Source organism: Hypanus sabinus, chromosome 9 (genome assembly GCF_030144855.1).
Source record: "Hypanus sabinus isolate sHypSab1 chromosome 9, sHypSab1.hap1, whole genome shotgun sequence".
Taxonomy (NCBI): Eukaryota; Metazoa; Chordata; class Chondrichthyes; order Myliobatiformes; family Dasyatidae; genus Hypanus; species Hypanus sabinus.
In genome coordinates, this window is record NC_082714.1 from 80,744,952 (window position 1) to 80,765,231 (window position 20,280).

A 20,280-nucleotide genomic window follows, 5' to 3' on the forward strand; every position below is an offset into this window, starting at 1 on the left:
CGTAAATTCTGAGATCAAGTTGTCGAGCACCTCCGCTCCATCCGCAAAAAGCATAATCTCCCAGTGGCCAACATTAATTCCTATCCCCGTTCCTGTTCTGACATGTTAGTCCACGGCCTCCTCTTCTGCCTCAATGAGGCCATTCTCTGGGTGGAGGGCCAACACCTCATATTTCAACTTGATGGCATGAATATTTATCTCTCCTTCTAGAAATATTTTCCCTCCCTCTTTCCTCTTCTTATATCTCTCACGCTGGCCTCTTACTGCTTCTCCTCACCTGCAAATCACTCCCCCATGGTGCCCTCCTATCAGATTCCTTCACCTTCAGCTCTTTCCCACTGACCTATCACACCCCAGCTTCTTAGTTCATCTCCACTCCCCCACCCCCAGCTTCTAGCTTGTACTCTTTCCCAACCTCCCTCCCTCCCAATCTTCTTATTCTGGCTTCTGCCATTCCTTTCCAGTCCTGATGAAAGGTCTCTGCATGAATCGTCAGCTGTGTATTCATTTCCATAGATGATTGGAATTTAGAAGATTGAGGGGGGATCTTATTGAAATGTATAAAATTCTAAAGGGATTGGACAGGCTAGATGCAGGAAGATTGTTTCCGATGTTGGGAGAGTCCAGAACGAGGAGTCACAGTTTAAGGATAAAGGGGAAGCCTTTTAGGACCGAGATGATGAAAAACTTCTTCACACAGAGAGTGGTGAATCTGTGGAAATCTCTGCCACAGGAAACAGTTGAGGCCGGTTCATTGGCTATATTTAAGAGGGAGTTAGATATGGCCCTTGTGGCTAAAGGGATCAGGGGGTATGGAGAGAAAGCTGGTACAGGGTTCTGAGTTGGATGATCAGCCATGATCATACTGAATGGCGGTGCAGGCTGGAAGGGGCGAATGGCCTACTCCTGCACCTATTTTCTATGTTTCTAAGATGCCTGATCTGCTGAGCTTCCCCAGCATTTTGTGTGTGTTGATCCATCATTAAGGACTGTCACCATCCAGGATGTGACCTCTTCTCATTACTACCACTATAGAGAAGGTACACACTCGATGTTTCAGGCAGAGTACAAAGTAAATGGCAGGATACTTGGTAGTGTGGAGGAGCAGAGGGATATGAGGGTACATGTCCACAGATCCCTGAAAGTTGCCACATAGGTAGGTAGGGTAGTTAAGAAAGCTTACAGGGTGTTACCTTTCATAAATCGAGGGATAGAGCTTAATAGTCGCGAGGTAATGATGCAGCTCTATAAAACTCTAGTTAGGCCAGACTTGGAGTACTGTGTCCAGTTCCATTTGTCTCACTATAGGAAGGATGTGGAAGCATTGGAAAGGGTATAGAGATTTACCAGGATGCTGCCTGGTTTAGAGAGTATGCATCATGATCAGAGATTAAGGAAGCTAGGGCTTTACTCTTTGGAGAGAAGGAGGATGAGAGGAGACATGATAGAGGTATACAAGATATTAAGAGGAATGGATAGAGTGGATAACCAGCGCCTCTTCCCCAGGGCACCACTGCTCAGTACAAGAGGACATGGCTTTAAGGTAAGGGGTGGGAAGTTCAAGGGGGATAGTAGAGGAAGGTTTTTTACTTAGTTGGTGCGTGGAATGCACTGCCTGAGTCAGTGGTGGAGGCAGATACACTCGTGAAATTTAAGAGACTACTGGACAGGTATATGGAGGAATTTAAGGTGGGGGGGGGGTATATGGGAGGCAGGGTTAAGTGTCGGACCAGCATTGTGGGCCAAAGGGCCTGTACTGTGCTGTACTATTTATGTTCTATGTTCTGTTTCAGGAACAGCCTCTTCCCCTCTGCCATCAGATTTCTGAATGATTGCCTCACTGACCTTGCTCTCTTTTTGCGCTACTTATTTTTAAAAATGTATTTCATATTGTAATTTGTAGATTTTTATAATGTGTTGCAATGTACTGCTGCCTAAAATCAACACATTTCAGGGCCTATGTCAGTGATCCTGTTTCGATATTTATGAATGTAATGCATCTGATTCCGCTGCAAACAAATTTTTCTTTGCACCCGCGAGTACTTGTGCACGTGACGGCGAATGCCATCGATGCTCTCGGCTCTCGATTCGATCGGAGTCCGCTCGTCACTCGACGGATCGCGCCTGGCCGTTGTCAAGGAGGGTCGAACGCATCGAGCGGGGAGGATGAGCCTGGCGGAGAACAGGCCGTCGCGCAAAAATGCCGGCAACCGCATGTCGCGGCTGCTGGAGGCAGAGGAAGAGGACGACTTCTACAAGACGACTTACGGCGGCTTCCACGAGGTAGGGGCAGTGGCCCCCGCTCCCGGGCCAAGGCGGTCGGCCGGACGGCCTAATGGCGGGTATGGCGGCTGAAGGGAGGGCGGGACCAACTGTGCTTCTTCGCCCTCCGATTGGCTGGATTGCTACCCGCCTCGCAGGGGAAACCCTCGTGTCCTATTGGACGCCACCGCCCTCAGTCACGACGCAGTCCCTCTCCAGTGTATGAAGTGTGCTGTCAATCATCTTTGAAAGGTAACCCTCGGAGATGGTGGAGCGGATGGAAGGAGGGTTTGCACACTCGCTCTGCGTTGTGGGAATTGAAATGCACCCGTCCTCACCCCCCACCCCCGCGCACGGCAGAAGCGATTTACCAGAATGCTTCTGGGTCCTCCTAGTTGTGTGGAGATGTTGGGAGTTCAGAGGTTGGACGTTCAAATTGGAACATTCAAAGTTTATGCAGGGCCACAAATATAGCATTACATATCACTGAAACAGCAAGTTGTTTATTGTTATTTAACTATATTGTATTGTAATGCCTGTACAGTTTTGTGCACTTTATGTGTCCTGGGTAGGTCTGAAGTCTAGTGTTTTTTTCTGTGTTGTTTTATACCTAGCTCAGTCTGTTTTTTGTACTGTGTCATGTAACACCATGGTCCTGAAAAACATTGTCTCGTTTTTACTATGTACTGTACCAGCAGTTATGGTCAAAATAACAATAAAAAGTGACTTGACTTGGCTATGTACATGTATACCGTCAAATGAGACAATGTTTTGTCCAGACCAGGGTGTAAAGCACAGTAGTACACTTAGGATAAACTCTACAGATAAATTAAGTATAAATAACAAACTAAGGTCCATAAATTAAATATTGTAAGCTATGGAACAGATTAACCGGTGATACTTTGCATATGACACAGCTGGGAGTTCAGATGCCTAATGAACTGGGGGAAGGAACTGTTTCTGTGCTGACCGTTGTTGTTTTTATACATCGTAGTTTCCCGCTTGATGGTAGCGAGCTGGCAGGATAGGTGGGATCCGTGTTAGTTCGAAGGGGCCAGCGTACACAGCACTCCTGATCAATGCTCCTGCTGGATGGTAGGGAGACCACTATGATCCTCTCAATTGTTCTCACAGTTCTTTGTAGGGACATCTGGTCTGATGCTCTGCTGTTCCCATACCAGATGGAGCTGAGATGCTTCTTGTTCAGGGAGGTGATGCTGAGGGACCAAATGAGGTCATCTGGGATGTGAACTCCCAGGAACTTGGTGCACAGAACTCTGTATTTGGAGGAGTCAGGTGTTCGCAGAGGGGGATGATTCATTTGCACCTTCCTAATGTCAACAATTATTTCCTGGTCTTCTCCACTTTCAGACTTGGGTTCTTCTCACAACTGGCCACCACTTATTCCAGGTCTTCAGGCCAACCCATCCATCCCATCCAAGTTGCCTGTCTATGCCAATCCATTTGCCTGCATTTCGTACATACCACTCTAAACTTTCCTAATCAGTGTACCTGTCCATATCCCTCTAAACCTTTCCCATCCGTGTCCCTGTCCGTATCCCTCTAAACCTTTCCTATCCATGTACCTGTCCGTATCCCTCTAAACCTTTCCTATCCGTGTCCCTGTCCGTATCCCTCTGAACCTTTCCAATCCGTGTACCTGTCCGTATCCCTCTGAACCTTTCCAATCCGTGTACCTGTCTGTATCCCTCTAAACCTTTCCTATCTGTGTACCTGTCCATATCCCTCTAAACCTTTCCTGTTCGTGTACCTGTCCGTATCCCTCTAAACCTTTCCTATCCGTGTACCTGTCCATATCCTTCTAAACCTTTCCTATCAGTGTACCTGTCCGTATCCCTCTGAACCTTTCCTACCCGTGTACCTGTCCGTATCCCTCTAAACCTTTCCTATCCGTGTACCTGTCCGTATCCCTCTAAACCTTTCCTGTTCATGTACCTGTCCGTATCCCTCTAAACCTTTCCTATTTGTGTACCTGTCCGTATCCCTCTAAACCTTTACTATCCGTGTACCTGTCCGTATCCCTCTAAACCTTTCCTTTCCGTGTACCTGTCCGTATCCCTCTGAACCTTTCCTATCCGTGTACCTGTCCGTATCCCTCTAAACCTTTCCTATCCGTGCACCTGTCCGTATCCCTCTAAACCTTTCCTGTTCGTGTACCTGTCCATATCCCTCTGAACCTTTCCTATCTGTGTACCTGTCCAACTTTCTATTACACCTTGTAATTGTACCTGCCTCAAGTACTTCCACTGGCAGCTCATTCCATATTTCCCCAACCCTTTGTGTAGAAGAAATTGTCCCTAGGCCCCCTTTAAACCTCTCCTCTCTCACCTTAAACTTGTACCCTCTATTCTTTTTCCCAGAGTCCCTAGAGTCTAGTCTCCCAAGCCAGGGAAAATTGACTGCATTCGCCATCTATTCCCCTCATTATTCTACACTCCTCTGTAACATCACCCCTCAGTCTCCTACAGTTCCGTAAGGTTGTCAGAGCCGGGGGTGGTAATGGAGATAATCTCCCACTACTTTTAAATGTTCCCAATGGCGTGCGCCTCATGTAGCCTCTGCCAACCAAGTCCAGCTCCTGGCCTTCATGTGTAGCCAGTACTAAGCTGGGTATAACCGTTTCTACCAACAGGAGGAGGAGTAAAGGCAGGTTACTGGCACTTTAAAACCAGTTGCACTGCGCAGACGAGGTTTGTCAACCGTTATTGGCAGCTCGTCTAGGAGAAGGAAGACTCCGATCTCAAAGCTCCACTGCCTTGCACTGTACCCACTCATGGGGAAGGCTTCGGGAGTAAACCCCGAGGGAAAAATCCAGAGCTGGAGTCCCTAAGGCAGACCTACGTTGAGTTCAATGCTGACTGGCAACTCCTGCAATGCTGCTGGTGTCAACCTGTATTGGTCTCTGCAGTTCCTCTGGGTTCAGAGGGGGAGTGTGGTGAGGAGGAGCCTGCTACAAGGGCAACAGCTTGCTTTCACTGTCATACTACCCTGGCTTCTATATCACCTAGACCAGGGGTGGGCAAACTTTTTGACTTGAGGGCCACAAAGGGTTCTAAAATTTGACAGGGGGGCCAGACCAGGAGCAGATGGACGGAGTGTTTTGGTAATACACCTCATAAGAGAAAATAAAATATCATGGGATATGTAGAAAACATGTGCTTTAATTTCAATTGAAAATGAACAAATGCATTACAACAAAATATCTGTCTTTGAAGTCCCATGGTATTTAGCTATTTATTGAAATGACTTTTAAAACACTGAAAATTAAATGAATAAAATACAGCTTTTTTTAATAGTAACAGTTATTATTTTAAAGCACTGAAAAAATTCTGTTATCCTTCAAGATATTATCATCATCACTCTCCTCCTGACTGTCTTTATTTCAAAAACGGTAGGAGATGCAGGTCTACTTGTCCTGCTCCTTCTTACTCAATTGTCCCCTGTGCCAAAACTCAACAACGACCCGCACAATGACAGAACAGTGAGAGCGCGCCAGTATGCGGAGCGCGTTATTTGATCTGGAGCGTATTTTTTATTTTGAGAACATACGTGCACCTGCGCACTACTCATGTCCATCACTTAACAGAAATGACATGTAACATGTAAGGCTTATTGAAAAAAATATTTTCAAATGCATTTTTTACATCACACAACGAAGAAACTTATTTTTAATTTCAGTGGGAACAGTGTTGTTGGTCTCCCTTTTTAGCCAGCGCATCAAAGTCTGGATTTAGTTTTGTTGTGGCGATTCTCAGGATGGATCTGAGGTGTTGGTCAGTTAACTTGGATCTGTGGCTGGCTTTGTTGATGTTCATGACGCTGAACGCCTGTTCACACAAATAGGTTGAGCCGAACAACGCCAGCATCTTCTGTGCCGTCCTCCGGAGGTTTGGAAACACCTCTTTACCAAGTGAAGCATAAAAGTCATTCAGTTTAAGAGAGTTGAACTTCTCTTTTAAGATGGGGTCAGACTGAAGGTCGATCAGTTCCAGCTGTAGCTCCTCTGGTGCTGTTTCAGGATCTTGTGACAGGGGACAGGCCACCAACCGAAGTGACTTGTCAATTTTTTCAACATCAGAAAAGCGACGGCAGAATTCTCTGTGCAGCGCATCCAGTGACTCGCTGTATTTTTTCACATTTGCGCCGGCCTCTTCCAGCGTGGCTAGTGTGGGAAAATGAGTGAATAACTTATTCGAAATTTGCCTGGAGAAAAAAGCCAGCTTGGATTTAAAGGCTTTCACGTTTGTGTACATGTCATGCACTAACTGATCCTTCCCCTGTAGCTTCACGTTCAGTTCATTCATGTGTGAAAATATATCCACAGCAAACGCAAAGTCACAAAGCCAGCTCTTGTTGCTCAGCTCAGGAAATTCGCCGGCCTTCCTCAGTAACTCCAAAAAAGCACCGATCTCCTCTTTGAGCTCCCATACTCGTTGAAACACTTTGCCCAAACTTAACCAGCGGACACGGGAGCGATAAAGTAGGTCCTGGTGATCCAGGAACGTGATGAACTGACGGTGCTGAAGTCCCCTTGCACGTATAAAGTTGACAAGTTTTACGACAGGATTCACAACATGATTCAGCTGTAATACCGATTTACATTGTGGTTCCTGGTGGATGATGCAGTGAAGGAAAATAACATGCTGGTCAGGATTTTCATCTTTCACTTTATTCTGTATTCTCCTCAGCAGGCCGACATTTTTCCCCGTCAAATTAGGAGATCCATCTGTGGTGACGTTGATAAGCTTACTCCAAGGGAGCTTCATATTTTCGATGACAGCAGACACCCGGTCATACAAGTCCTCTCCCCGTGTTTTTCCTTTCAGAGACTCCATTGTCAAAAACTCCTCGGTTATTTCAAAAGTATTGTTAATTCCTCGGATAAAAATGAGGAGCTGAGCAGTGTCTTTTACATCGTTGCTTTCATCCAGTGCTAATGAATATAACGTGAACGACTCTGCCTTTTTATTTAAGTCGCTGGTTATATCTTCATCTATCAGTTCCACACGGCGAGTCACTGTCCTGCGTGATAAACTGATTTTTTCAAATTTGTCTTTGCTCTCCGGACACAATACACCTGCTGTCTCCACCATACATTCTTTTAAAAACTCGCCTTGGTACTTGAGTCATGAATGGCAGTTTGACGGTGAAAAAAATTTTGTTGAGCCTGTAAATTAGCTGCGAACCTCTGAGCATTAGCTTCCCGTTCTTTCGTTGACTGGTCGCTAGCATAGTTGGCATGTTTTGTGGCAAAGTGACGGCTGATATTATATTCTTTAAAAACCGCCACAGTCTCTTGGCATATCAGGCATACAGCAGTTGATCGGTGTTCGTTAAAAAGATATTTAGTTGTCCACTCCTTATTAAACACCCAACATTCTCTATCCACTTTCCTTTTCTTAGCTCCACTCATCTTTACAGAAGGGGTGAGAGGTTGTAGCAGTGTGCTACACGCAGCACTAAAATTACGACACGGAGTCGGTAACTGCAGTCGAAGGAAAAAACTTTATTCGAAATCCCCAGCCTTACTTTTAAGCCTCCCTCAACCTGCCCCCCCCCCCCCCCCCGTGGCGCAGAGGCTCCAAAGCTCTGTGCTCGCAAATCCCCGCAGGCTATCTCCCTTAGCCGGAACGCTGGCTAATTGTGAGCCGGTTCGGATGTGCCAGGAAATGGGTCGCCACAAGGTCACAGAGTAAAGCGCAAATGTGGAGTAATACGCTGCACCTCAACAAAGGTCAATGTATATAGAGTGCGTCATCTATTGGGAAAACGCCAGAATTGCGGGGAAAAAACGTTAACAAGGTTTATTAATATAATTTCATCAAGTTCTGCGGGCCGGATTAAAAAGCTTAACGGGCCGCATATGGCCTGCGGGCCGTAGTTTGCCCATGCCTGACCTAGACAGCTGGGACACAACGTCCATGGTTGACCCCAACTAATGGAGGGGCCTCAGCAGCCTCGTATGTTTCACTGATTAAGTTCCCAGCATGCCAAACCTCTTCCTGTAACTCAGGCTCTTAACTCCTGCCAGTACCTGGTAATGGCAAGTTGGGCTGCAGCTGGAAGTTAGAGTTTCAGAGTGTTTGTATGTGGCTTGCCAGGGTTTACAGTGGTGCTAGAAAGTCTGTGAACCCGGTAGAATTTTCTCCATTTCTGAATGAATATGATCAGATCTTCACCTGTCCTAAAACTAGATAAAGAGAACCCAATTAAATAAATAACACAAAAACATTTTACTTCATTTATTTGTTGGAAAAAGTATGTGAACTTTTGCTTTCAGTAACTGGTGCAACACCCTTGGACAGCAATAACTTCAACCAAATGTTTCTAGTGACTGTTGATCAGTCCTGCACATCGGCTTGGAGGAATTTTAGGCCATTCCTCCTCACAAAACTGCTTCAACTCTGGGATGTTGGTGGGCTTCCTTGCATGAACTGCTTGCTTCAGGCCCTCCAATAACATTCTTATAGGATTAGGGTCAGCACTTTGACTCAGCCATTCCAAAACACTAATTTTCTTCTTTTTAATCCATTCTGTAGTTGATTTACTCTTGACTTTCAGATCATTGTCTTGTTGCATTATCCAACTTCTATTAGGCTTCAGGTGACGGACTGCTACCCTGACATTCTCCTGTAAAATGTCCTGATACAATTTTGAATTCATCGTTCCCTCAATGATTGCAAGCTGTCCGGGCCCCAAACCATGATGTTCCACCGTGCTTCACAGTTGGGGTGGGGTTTTGGTGTTGGTGTGCACTGCCGTTTTTACTCCAAACATAGCAGTGTGCATTTCTGCCAAAAAGTTCAACTTTTGTCTCATCTGTCCACGGAACATTGTCCCAGAAGCATTGTGGAACGTCCAGGTGGTCTTTTGCAAACGTGAGATGTGCAGCGATGTGTTTTTTTTGGAGAGCAGTGGTTTTCTCCATGGTATCCTTCCACAAACACCATTCTTGTTCAGTGTTTTTCTTATAATGGACACGTGAACAGAGACTTTAGCAAGTTCTGGAGATCTCTGCAGGTCTTTTGCTGTTACCCTTGGGTTCTTTTTCACCTCCTTCAGCATTGCACATGGTGCTCTTGGTGTGATCTTTGCAGGATGCTCACTCCTAGGGAGAATAGTAACGGTTTTGAGTTCCCTCCATTTGTAGAGATTTTTTCTGGCTGTGGACTGATGAACACTCAGGTCTTAAGAACAGCTTTTATATCCTTTTCCAGCTTCATGCATCTCTACAATTCTTCCAAGGTCTTCTGAAAGTTGTTTTGATCAAGACATGGTGCAAATAAACAGATCTTTCTTTGAGAAGAGCAGGTTCTGTCAATTACCTGACTTTGTGTGTCTTTTTTATAGGGCAGCACCTCTACAACCCACACCTCCAATCTCATCCCATTGATTGGAACACCAGTCTCCACATAGCTTTTGTAGAAAGCATTATCCCAGAGGTTCACATACTTTTTTCCAACAAATACATGTAATATTGGATCGTTTTTCACATTGAATAAATGAACAAGTATAATGTTTTTGTGTTACTTATTTAATTGGGTTCTCTTTATCTAGTTTTAGGACAGGTGAAGATCTGATCATATTTTAGGTCATACCTACGCAGAAATTGAGAAAATTCTACAGGTTTCACAAGCTTTTATATCACCACTGTATGTGGAGAGGATTTTACTGCCTGGGGTGTCCAGAGCCGGGGGATGCCCTGCCAGGCAGTGACACAAGAGGTTTTGCAGATGATGGAAATCTTGAGGGGGTCTCAAGATGGCGCTTATGGAGTAAACCGCTTTCGGCTTTGCTCCAAACCTTTTACTTCTTTTTAACCTACAAACACCCTTTAAATGATCTTTTTATACTTATTCTAAAGGGGTTTAAACATACAGAATTTTTCTTTTTAACTACTCGATCTATTTTCAACTCGTTGAAATGTCTAAAGTAAAAGAATCGAAACAGACGAAAGAACTGAAAACTTTAGAAACTATTGTAAAGCTTATAGAAGATAAATTTGCGGGTCTGGAGAGAAAAATTACCAAACAGCTTTTTGCGTTTGATGAGCGTTTAAAATCATTCGAAGGAGAACTTAAAACACTTTCACTGGAACTACAAAAACAACAAGCAAGTATCTTGGTACTTGAAGAAGCTGCTCGCAAGAAAGATCATATTATCAAAACTTTGCAACAAGAGCAAGCTTCGACTTCTCAACAGATGGATCGTTATAAATCTAAAATTACTGATCTTGAAAATAGCTCTCGAAGACAAAATCTTCGGCTAATTGGGATTCCGGAAAAATTTGAGAGCGGTGATCTTACCGTTGTCTTTTCTAAACTTCTAATGGATGTCTTCGGTTCAGAAGTTCTGGACTCTCCTCCAATAATCGATCGTGCTCACCGTATCTCTCGCTATCATTCTGATTCAGATAAACCACGGCATGCAATTCTCTGGATCCATTACCCTCATATCAAAGAGAGTTTGATTCGAGCGGCTCGGAAAAAGGGTATGATTATTTTTCAAGAATTTAAATTTTGTATTTTGGAAGATTATAGCCCTGAAGTTTTAAGGGCAAGAATGGCTTTTAGATCGGTTATGTCGAAATTTCACCAGGAAGGCTACAAGCAAGCGCTGTTATTTCCAGCACATTTGAGGGTTACTTCTGGAGACGGAACTGTTCAGCTGTTTAAATCTCCAGCGGACGCTCAAAGTTTTTTGGAACAATGATACTCTATCGGATTGACTAATGTAATAATTAGTCTATAAATTTCGATCTCTTACAGAATGATGGGTTTTTTTAGGCATGGCTGACGTATTTTTTATATGTTGTAAAAGTTCTCTTTTTTTGGTTTATTCTGATTTTATTATTTTATTAATCTATTAACCTTGAAAATAACTGATTAGGGCTCCTTTTTTTTAAGTTTGTATAAGCTTTTTTATATTTTTAACATTTAAATATTAAGATTTTTAAAAAAATAATAATAAAATGGCGTTTCTTCTTCCCGACAGACTCTAGTGTTTGGAATGTCATATCCGTTTTGATGAGTTTGAAAGTTTTAAACTCAAATTTAAAATACTAATTTAGTAGTATTTATTTATGAGTTTTATCAATTTAATTTTTTAACCCTTTTGTTTTATATATATATATATATATATATATATATATATATATATATATATATATATATACTAATTTTATATTCTAACTTTTGTTATATTAACCCTTTCTTATAATATGGGTTGTTTGTATTTTTTTCAATTTTTTTTGTCTGAGTTGCCGTCTTGAGACACGGGGGTAATTTTAGTATTAGATTGCCTGCTTGCCTCTTTTTGGCTTTTTTCCTGGGGTTTCGAGGGTGGGGGGAGAGGGATTTTTCTTTTTTTCTCTTTTTGCTTGCTTTTTGCATAGTTTTATTTCATGGGCCTATATGAAACTACAAAAATGGTTGCAGTGCCGTGACTTCCGGTTTCTCCTTGAACTCACTTCCTTCTTCCGGGTTCATGAGTTCACTTTTTTTTAACTTATGTGTTAACTGTAATAAAAATTGTCAATATGGATAGGATTATTAATTTTGTTTCTTGGAATACTAATGGTTTAAATCATCCGATCAAACGGAAAAAAATATTTAAAGTATTCCATAGAATGAATGCCAATGTTATTTTTGTGCAGGAGACTCATGTAAGGAAGGTGGATAGTCAACATTTTTTTAGGTTTTGGAAGGGCCAACAGTATCATGCAAATTCGCAAGCCAAAGTAAGAGGTGTTTCTATTTTTATAGACTCATCAACTTCTTTTATACATCATGAAACAATTTCAGATCCACAAGGTAGATTTTTGCTTATTACTGGTCTACTTTTTAATCAAAAAGTTGTTTTAGTTAACGTTTATGCTCCAAATACTGATTGTCCTGAATTTTTTAAATGCTTATTTACATCCTTTCCTAATCTGAATCAATATAGAATGATAATGGGTGGGGATTCAACTGTTGTTTAAACCCTGTGATGGATAGATCCAAGCCTACTTCTGAATAAATCGGCTTCTCTTATTAACTCTTTTATGATTGATTCAGCTATTTGTGAAATTTGGCATTTTCTACACCCTAATGACAAAGAGTTTATATACTTTTCCCATGTTTATCATAATTATTCAAGAATTGATTACTTTTTCATTGATTACCATTTACTTACAGATGTTACTGATTGTAAATATGACTGTATTACCATATCTGATCATGCACCTCTGAAGTTATCTATTAAAATAATGGATTCGTATATCAATGCTAAATTTTGGAGGTTTAATCCTGTTTTATTGCAGGATTTAGACTTTGTTGACTTTATTAAACAACAAATTGATTTGTTTTTCTCAACAAATTCTACAGCAGAGATCTCTAGTGGAATTTTGTGGGATACTTTTAAAGCATATATTCGTGGACAGATTATTTCATACTCTGCTGGAGTTAGGAAACGAACTAATTCTAAAATATTAACATTAGTTGATAAAATCAAAGCATTTGATAAGATTTATTCAATGACCCCTAGTAAAGAACTTTATAAAGAAAGAGTGGAACTTCAAATGGAACATAGTTTATTATTATCCTCTTCGATTGAAAGTCAGTTAATTAAATCAAAAACTCAATTCTATATGCATGGAGATAAGTCTGGTAAATTATTGGCTAATCAATTGAAAATTGTTTCGGATAAACGGCAGATTACTAGAATTCGTAAACAAGATGGTACTCTGACGATCGACCACAAAGAGATAAATAGAGCCTTTCAAGATTTTTATAACTCCTTATATCAATCAGAATTCACTAAGGACTCTTCTATAATAAATTAATTTTTAAGGAAATTGAATATTCCAAAAGTAACTGTTGAGGATAACGTAATTTTAGATACACCTATTACGGAGTCTGAAATAGAAAAGGCTATTTTTTTAATGAATTCTGGTAAAGCTTCTGGTCCAGATGGTTTTCCTGTAGAATTTTTAAAATCTTTTTCTTCTATACTTTCTCCTTGGCTTTGTAAAATTTTTAAAGATGCATTAACTGTAGGTAAATTACCACAATCTTTTTATGAAGCTTCTATTTCTTTAATTCTTAAAAAAGATAAAGACCCTACTGAATGTGCATCCTATTGGCCTATATCCTTATTAAACATGGATTTTAAGATTTTCAGTAAAATTTTGGCTATTAGATTAGAAAATATATAACCTCGAATTATTTCTGAAGATCAGACTGGATTTATTAAAAATCGCTATTCATCTTTTAACATTAGAAAATTAATTAATATTATTTATACTTCTTCATCTAAAATACCAGAATGTGTTATTTCTTTAGATGCTGAAAAAGCATTTGACAGAGTTGAATGGCCATATTTATTTACTACAATGCAACAATTTAACTGTAGTTCAAAATTTATATCATGGATTAAATTAATATACCATAAACCTTTAGCTTCGGTTTTTACCAATAATCAAAGATCCCCTTTTTTTCAACTATTTCGTGGTACAAGGCAAGGTTGCCCTTTAAGTCCTTTACTATTTGACATTGCTTTAGAACCGTTGGCTATAGCTATTCGTGAATCACCTAATATTCTGGGTATTACCCGTGGGGAGATCACGTATAAAGTATCATTATACGCTGATTATTATTATATATATCTGACCCTGAAAGATCTATCCCTGCTATTTTGTCTTTGCTTGCTCAATTTAGTAATTTTTCTGGTTACAAATTGAATTTTAACAAGAGTGAACTATTTCCATTAAATATGCAAGTTCCAATTTATAAACATTTACCATATAAAATTGTTACAGATTATTTTACTTACCTAGGTATTAAAATTACTAAAAATCATAAAGATTTATTTAAGGTTAACTTTTTACCTTTAATTGATCAAATTAAGCAACTTGCTATTAGGTGGTCTCCACTATCTTTGTCATTGGTTGGTAGAGTTAATGCTATTAAGATGATGATAAATATAAATATTATATAATATAAATATTATAATATAATATAATATATTATATAATATAATTATAAATATAAATAATATAATATTATAAATAATATTATATAATATAATTATAAATATAAATATTATATAAATATAAATATAAAGATAAATATAAATTCTTATATTTATTTCAAGCATTACCAATTTTTATTCCTAAAGCTTTTTTTGATACTATTGACTCTAAAATATCTTCTTACTTGTGGCAGAACAAAAACCCTAGATTGGGTAAAAAATATTTACAGAAGCCTAAGAAGTTTGGCTTTACCAAACTTAAGATTTTACTATTGGGCAGTCAATATACGGTATTTAATATTCTGGACACAAGAATGGACTATAGCTACTTGCCCACAATGGGTAAATTTGGAATGTAAATCTGTGCAAGATTTTTCATTGATTTCAATCTTAGGATCTTCACTTCCTTTTTCTTTATTCAAATTGAATAAACAGATAACTAATCCTATAGTCAGATATACATTACGAATTTGGTTTCAATTTCGTAAATTTTTTGGTTTGAATAAATTTATTTTATCATGTCCTATAATATCTAACTATTTTTTTCGGCCTTCATCTATGGATCAAGCTTTTCTTTTATGGAAAACAAAAGGTATAACATGTTTTCGTGATCTGTTTCTGGATGATAACATTATGTCCTTTGAACAGCTATCTAATAAATAGAATTTACCTAAAACCCATTTTTTTAGATATTTGCAAGTTAGAAATTTTTTGTATAATGAGTTACAGTCTTTTTCAAAAGAATGTCCATTGGACATTACAGATAGAATTTTAGCCCTTAATCCTTATCAAAAGGGTTTAGTAGCCATCATTTATAAGATGATTATGAATTCACAGTTAGATGTATCAGAAAAAATTAAGAAGGAATGGCAAGAAGAGTTGCATTGTCCTATATCCACTGAGCAATGGGAAAAATTTTTATTATTGGTAAATTCGTCCTCTATTTGTGCTAAACATGCCCTAATACAATTTAAGGTTGTACATAGAGCTCATATGTCTAAGGATAAACTGGCTCGATTTTATTCTTATGTTAATTCAACCTGCGACAGATGTCATTCTGATGTTGCTTCATTGACTCATATGTTCTGGTCTTGTCCTTGTTTACAAAATTATTGGAAAGATATTTTCAGTATTATTTCAAGAGTTTTAAATATTAATTTTCAACCGCATCCTCTTACTGCAATTTTCGGTTTACCAATGACAGATAATAATCGTTTATCCGCTTCATCTCAACGAATGATTGCATTTGTTACATTAATGGCTAGAAGACCTATTTTATTGAATTGGAAAGAAATTAATCCTCCAACTGTATTTCAGTGATTTTCTCAAACTATTTCTTGTTTGAGTTTAGAAAAAATTAGAAGTGTGGTTTTTGATCCTTCAGTTAAATTTGAAGAAACTTGGAGACCTTTTATTCAACATTTTCACATGAGTTGAATTGTCTTTTCCTAAACCTTACTTATATTATCCTTAATCGATTGGATGGAGGTTCGGAGTTATTGGCACTACTGTATATGTACTTAATATTATTCAATGGCCCATGTTGGTTAGTGTTTTTTTTTGTTTTTTTTTCTCTTTTTTTGGGGGTTTTTCTTTTTTTTTCTTTTTACTTCTTTGTTCATCATTGTTATAAGTTTGAGAGGTTATATATTTTTATTATTACATATCTGAATGTCTATTTAAACTATTAATTATGTACTCTCAAACATTTTGTATTCATGTTTCATTTATGTTTGTTTAAAACTAATAAAAAGATCTAAAAAGAAAAAGGAAATCTTGAAGTACACACACAAAACACTGGAGGGTCACGGAGCATCGAGGTAGAGGAATAAGCAGTTGACATTCTGGGCTGAGACCCTTCGTTGGGACTGAAAAGCGAGGGACAAACGCCAGAATAAGAAGGGGCAGGAGCAGAGTACAAGTTGGCAGGTGATAGGCGAGGCCAGGTGCACCCCCTCCCTCTAGTTCTCCACCTCCTTGGTTCCTTTCTTCCATGGTTTACTTTCCTCTCCTATCAAATTCCTCCTTAGTCAGCTTCTCACCTCAACCTTGCCAGCTTTTCCCTCGCCTGGTTTCACTTCCCCTCCCGTCATGCAGCTGTCCCTCCTCACTGCTTCCCCGTGGCAGGGCGATCCCTCCTCACAAGCTGCACGCCTCTCCGCACCCAGTGTTTACTATGATTAAAAATGTAATTCATAGAATTTGTTCGCAAATCCCTTCAAAGAATTGGAGATATTTATCAGGAGCTCTGGGTGTGCAGGGCCCTTTGCATTGTAAATCAGCCCTCCCATCTGTCCAACAATCTCTTTGACCCTTACTGTCAGGCTGGAGGTACTGCAGTATTAGCCAAGGGCTGTTAGGATGGGAAACAGATTTTCTCCCAGGCTATAAGACAACTGAACTCCTTGACACCATCCAGGTCTCATCACGTATGAAGTGCCAGTAGTGCTAGCCTGTTTACTTTTTAACTTCTGATGTAAATGCACCTTATTACTTGTTAATTTATTTGTGGTAATATTACTTCATATGTCGTGTGTGTGAGTTCAGTGTATTTTGTTGTGCACCTTGGTCCAGAGGAACATTGTTTCATTTGATGGTATACGTGTATACGACTGAATGACAATAAACTGAACTTCAACTTGCTGCGTGCATTGGGTTACTGTGTTTACTGGCAGAGAAGGGCTGTTGGGGACTGGGGAGAATTTTGCTGGGCAACAGGCAGGCTATGGTGTTGGCTGTCGCTGATGACACTCTCCACCCCTCTCTCTCTCTTTTGCCTCCCTCACTGTTCTCCCCTCCCCTTCAAACTTTTCCTCATATATCTTTCTCTCCATATCTCCTCCCTCTTTCCCTCCCTCCCCTTTGTTACCTCCTACCCATTTCCCTCTGTCCTTTGTATTTTCCCTCCCTCTCCTCCCTCACTTTCCATTCTACCATCCTCCTTCATCCTTTTCACTTTCTCCCACTCTCATTCTCTACTACCTCTCTCTACATTCCCACTCCCCCTCATACCCCACTCCCCTTCTCCTCTCTTCACCCTCTCTCCCCCCCCACATTTCCCCTTCCCCATCCCCCCTGCCCCCTCCTCCCCTGCATCCTTCTCCCCCTCCCCTCACACCACCCCTCTCCTCTCACTCTCCCTCCCCTTCACACCCCCTCTCCCTTCTTCCCTCACTCTGCCTCCACCTCCTCTCACGCCACCCTCCCTCTCTCCTCCCACCATCCCTCTACCCTACCCCTCTGTCTTCCCCTCCTTCCTCCCGCTTTTTGCTTCCTCCTCATCCTTCCCTTCTCTCTTCCTTCCTCCACCTTCTTCCTCCCCCTTTCCCTCTTCCCTCCCTACTCCCTGTTACCCTCCTCTCCTCTCTCGGCAGGAGTCCGGAGATGACGAGTACAATACGGACCAGTCAGAGAGCGAGGACGAGGTGGACTCGGACTTCGACATTGATGAGGGCGATGAGCCAGCCAGCGACCAGGAGGATGACGAGCCGCGCAGGAAACGCCGTGTCATCACCAAAGTCTACAAGGTAAGGTGAGGTGTGGGTGGGTGCAGAAACTCATCCTCTTATGTATCTGACTGCCAGCTCGTTGACTGCAGGACAGATCGCGGATCAGATGATGGGAGTTGGCATCCCATTCCTCACCCTGCCAGAGTCTAGTTCTATTCAGACACTGACACAGAACCTGTTCACCTTCTACGGGGCTCAACTCTTTGCTCCCCTGGGGGGGGAGTTAGTCCATGCATTTGCCATATTACCTCTCCCCATCTACAAGGCACAGGTCAGGAGTGTGACGGGACACTCTCTATGGACACCCTTCTTTATCATCCTTACGACCCTTAATGGCACTCATTCACTTTCTCAAAACAATCGCTGATTCTCTCTTTTGCTTTCACATTGCAACCAGCTTCCTCTGATGGGCTCCATCTGCACTTCTCACTGCTTCAGTACAGCAGCTAGTATGATCAAAGACTCCCTCCTCCCACTGGGTAGAAGCACAAACCCCACTGTGAAAAGCCGGAGAGTGGTTCCTCATTATGGCCTTATACCTTACTGATGACCTGCCCTCATTTTCTCTGTAACTGGAACACTAGACTGCATTCTGATGTTGCACATTCAATGGTATTTCCATCACTGAATCCACCACCATCACTATCTATGTGACTGCCTTTGACCGGAAACTGAACTGGAGTAGCCCTTGACATGCAATTTGGCTACAAGAGCTGATAGAGGGAAATACCTCAAAACTCCCCAAAACCTGATCACCTGTCTACAAGGCTCAACTCTCCACTCCCCCTGGGTGGAGTTAATCCATGCGCTCAACATTTGCCACATTACCTCTCCCCTGTCTACAAGGCAAAGGTCAGGAGTGTGTGAATGGACACTCTCCAATCCCCTGGGTGGAGTTAATCTATGCGCTCAACATTTGCCACATTACCTCCCCCCTGTCTACAAGGCACAGGTCAGGAGTGTGTGAATGGACACTCTCCAATCCCCTGGGTGGAGTTAATCTATGCGCTCAACATTTGCCACATTACCTCCCCCCTGTCTACAAGGCACAGGTCAGGAGTGTGTGAATGGACACTCTCCAATCCCCTGGGTGGAGTTAATCTATGCGCTCAACATTTGCCACATTACCTCCCCCCTGTCTACAAGGCACAGGTCAGGAGTGTGTGAATGGACACTCTCCAATCCCCTGGGTGGAGTTAATCTATGCGCTCAACATTTGCCACATTACCTCTCCCCTGTCTACAAGGCAAAGGTCAGGAGTGTGTGAATGGACACTCTCCAATTCCCTGGGTAAGTACAGCTCCAACAACTCTCGGGAAGCATGGCACAACCTGAGACAAAGCCGCCCAATCAGTTGTGGCACCCCATCCACAACCACTCACTTTGTTACTGACGCACGGTAGCAGCAATCTGTACAGGATGCACTGCAGCGATGTAGCAGAGCTCCTAAGACATAAATCTTCCAAATCCACAACCTCTACCAGATAGAAGGACGAGAGCCACAAAACCACAGGGAACAGTACCTCTGGAAGTTGCCCTCAGAGCACACATCATCCCTTTTGGAAATATATTGCCGTTCCTTCACCGTCACTCGGTCAAAATGTTGGAAGTGCTTCCCTAACAGCTTCCTCACACCTCAAGGACTGCAGCGGTTGTAGAAGGCAGCTCAGCGATACCTCCTCAAAGCAACTAGGGACAAATAATTAAATGCTGGTTCAGCCTCGTGTGGACAAAACACTGGGTGGGCTGAAGGTCCTGTTTCTGTGCTGGATCTCTCTGTGTTCCTCCCCCCATGCCAGAGTTAATGCCTGTTGTCATTCTGCAGGAGCCAGTGAAGTCGAGTCGGCCAAAAGCCAAGCCCAGGAAGTCCTCGGGCACCCCTGGCACGTCAGAGAAAGCATATCCTGAGAAGGGGGATGCCACCGATCTCCCAGACGAATTTGGAGAACGTAAGTGTCCATTACCACATGTTGTTCACTCACTAACAAAAGCAGGTGGACTCAGGTATGCACAGGGTTGACAGCGGCAGACTGTGGTAATCCAGACCATTGGTGCTCTGTGCATGTATGTAATCTACATATTCTCTGTGTGACGGTGTGGTGCTCAGTTCCCTCCCACATTCTCACTACGTGGGGTAGATGGGTTAATCAGCTGATGTGGCTGAGAGGTACAACCTCTGCTTTTGGTGTGCTCTTCGGATCCAGTCTGATGAACGTTCCCTTTAATCTTTATAAAGACGTCTGGGACTGGGGTAGGTCTCTTAGCCAAGTGGGTCTGACTAACCACCAACCACCCATTTACGTCCATCAAATTTCATTCTCCTGTCAAGTCCCCCCAGATTCTACCCCTCTTCAACATACCGGGGGGGGGGGGTGTTACAAGTTACTGAGGGCAATTAATCCTCCAACCCAATGCATCACTGGGGGGGGGGGGGGGGTCGAAGCTGGACCACCTGAGGGAAACCCACATGCATGCACAC

The 20,280-nt window shown here is 41.8% G+C and overlaps 2 protein-coding genes across 2 annotated transcripts in view; one reads left to right on the forward strand and one right to left on the reverse strand.

Annotated features, from left to right (window-relative positions):
* Nucleotides 1–2,047: 2,047 nt before the first annotated feature.
* vps72b (vacuolar protein sorting 72 homolog b) overlaps nt 2,048–20,280 on the forward strand; it is a 31,699-nt gene continuing 13,466 nt past the window's right edge. Inside the window, exons 1-3 of the mRNA XM_059979981.1 lie at nt 2,048–2,283; nt 17,667–17,819; nt 19,627–19,750. Of these exons, the coding sequence (XP_059835964.1) occupies nt 2,062–2,283; nt 17,667–17,819; nt 19,627–19,750 (499 nt within the window). The 5' untranslated portion in view covers nt 2,048–2,061. The remainder of the gene's footprint in view (nt 2,284–17,666; nt 17,820–19,626; nt 19,751–20,280) is intronic.
* LOC132399524 (general transcription factor II-I repeat domain-containing protein 2B-like) lies at nt 5,758–18,007 on the reverse strand. The gene is made up of 2 exons (XM_059979982.1): nt 18,002–18,007; nt 5,758–6,666 (listed from the first exon to the last, which is right to left on the reverse strand). Exon 2 carries the CDS (start codon nt 6,585–6,587, stop codon nt 5,958–5,960), a length of 630 nt encoding a protein of 209 aa, XP_059835965.1. The 5' UTR covers nt 6,588–6,666; nt 18,002–18,007; the 3' UTR covers nt 5,758–5,957.

What these genes read in the sequence shown, in the direction of transcription:
- LOC132399524 (XM_059979982.1), bottom strand. Translation starts at nt 6,587, where the DNA reads ATGAATGAACTGAACGTGAAGCTACAGGGGAAGGATCAGTTAGTGCAT.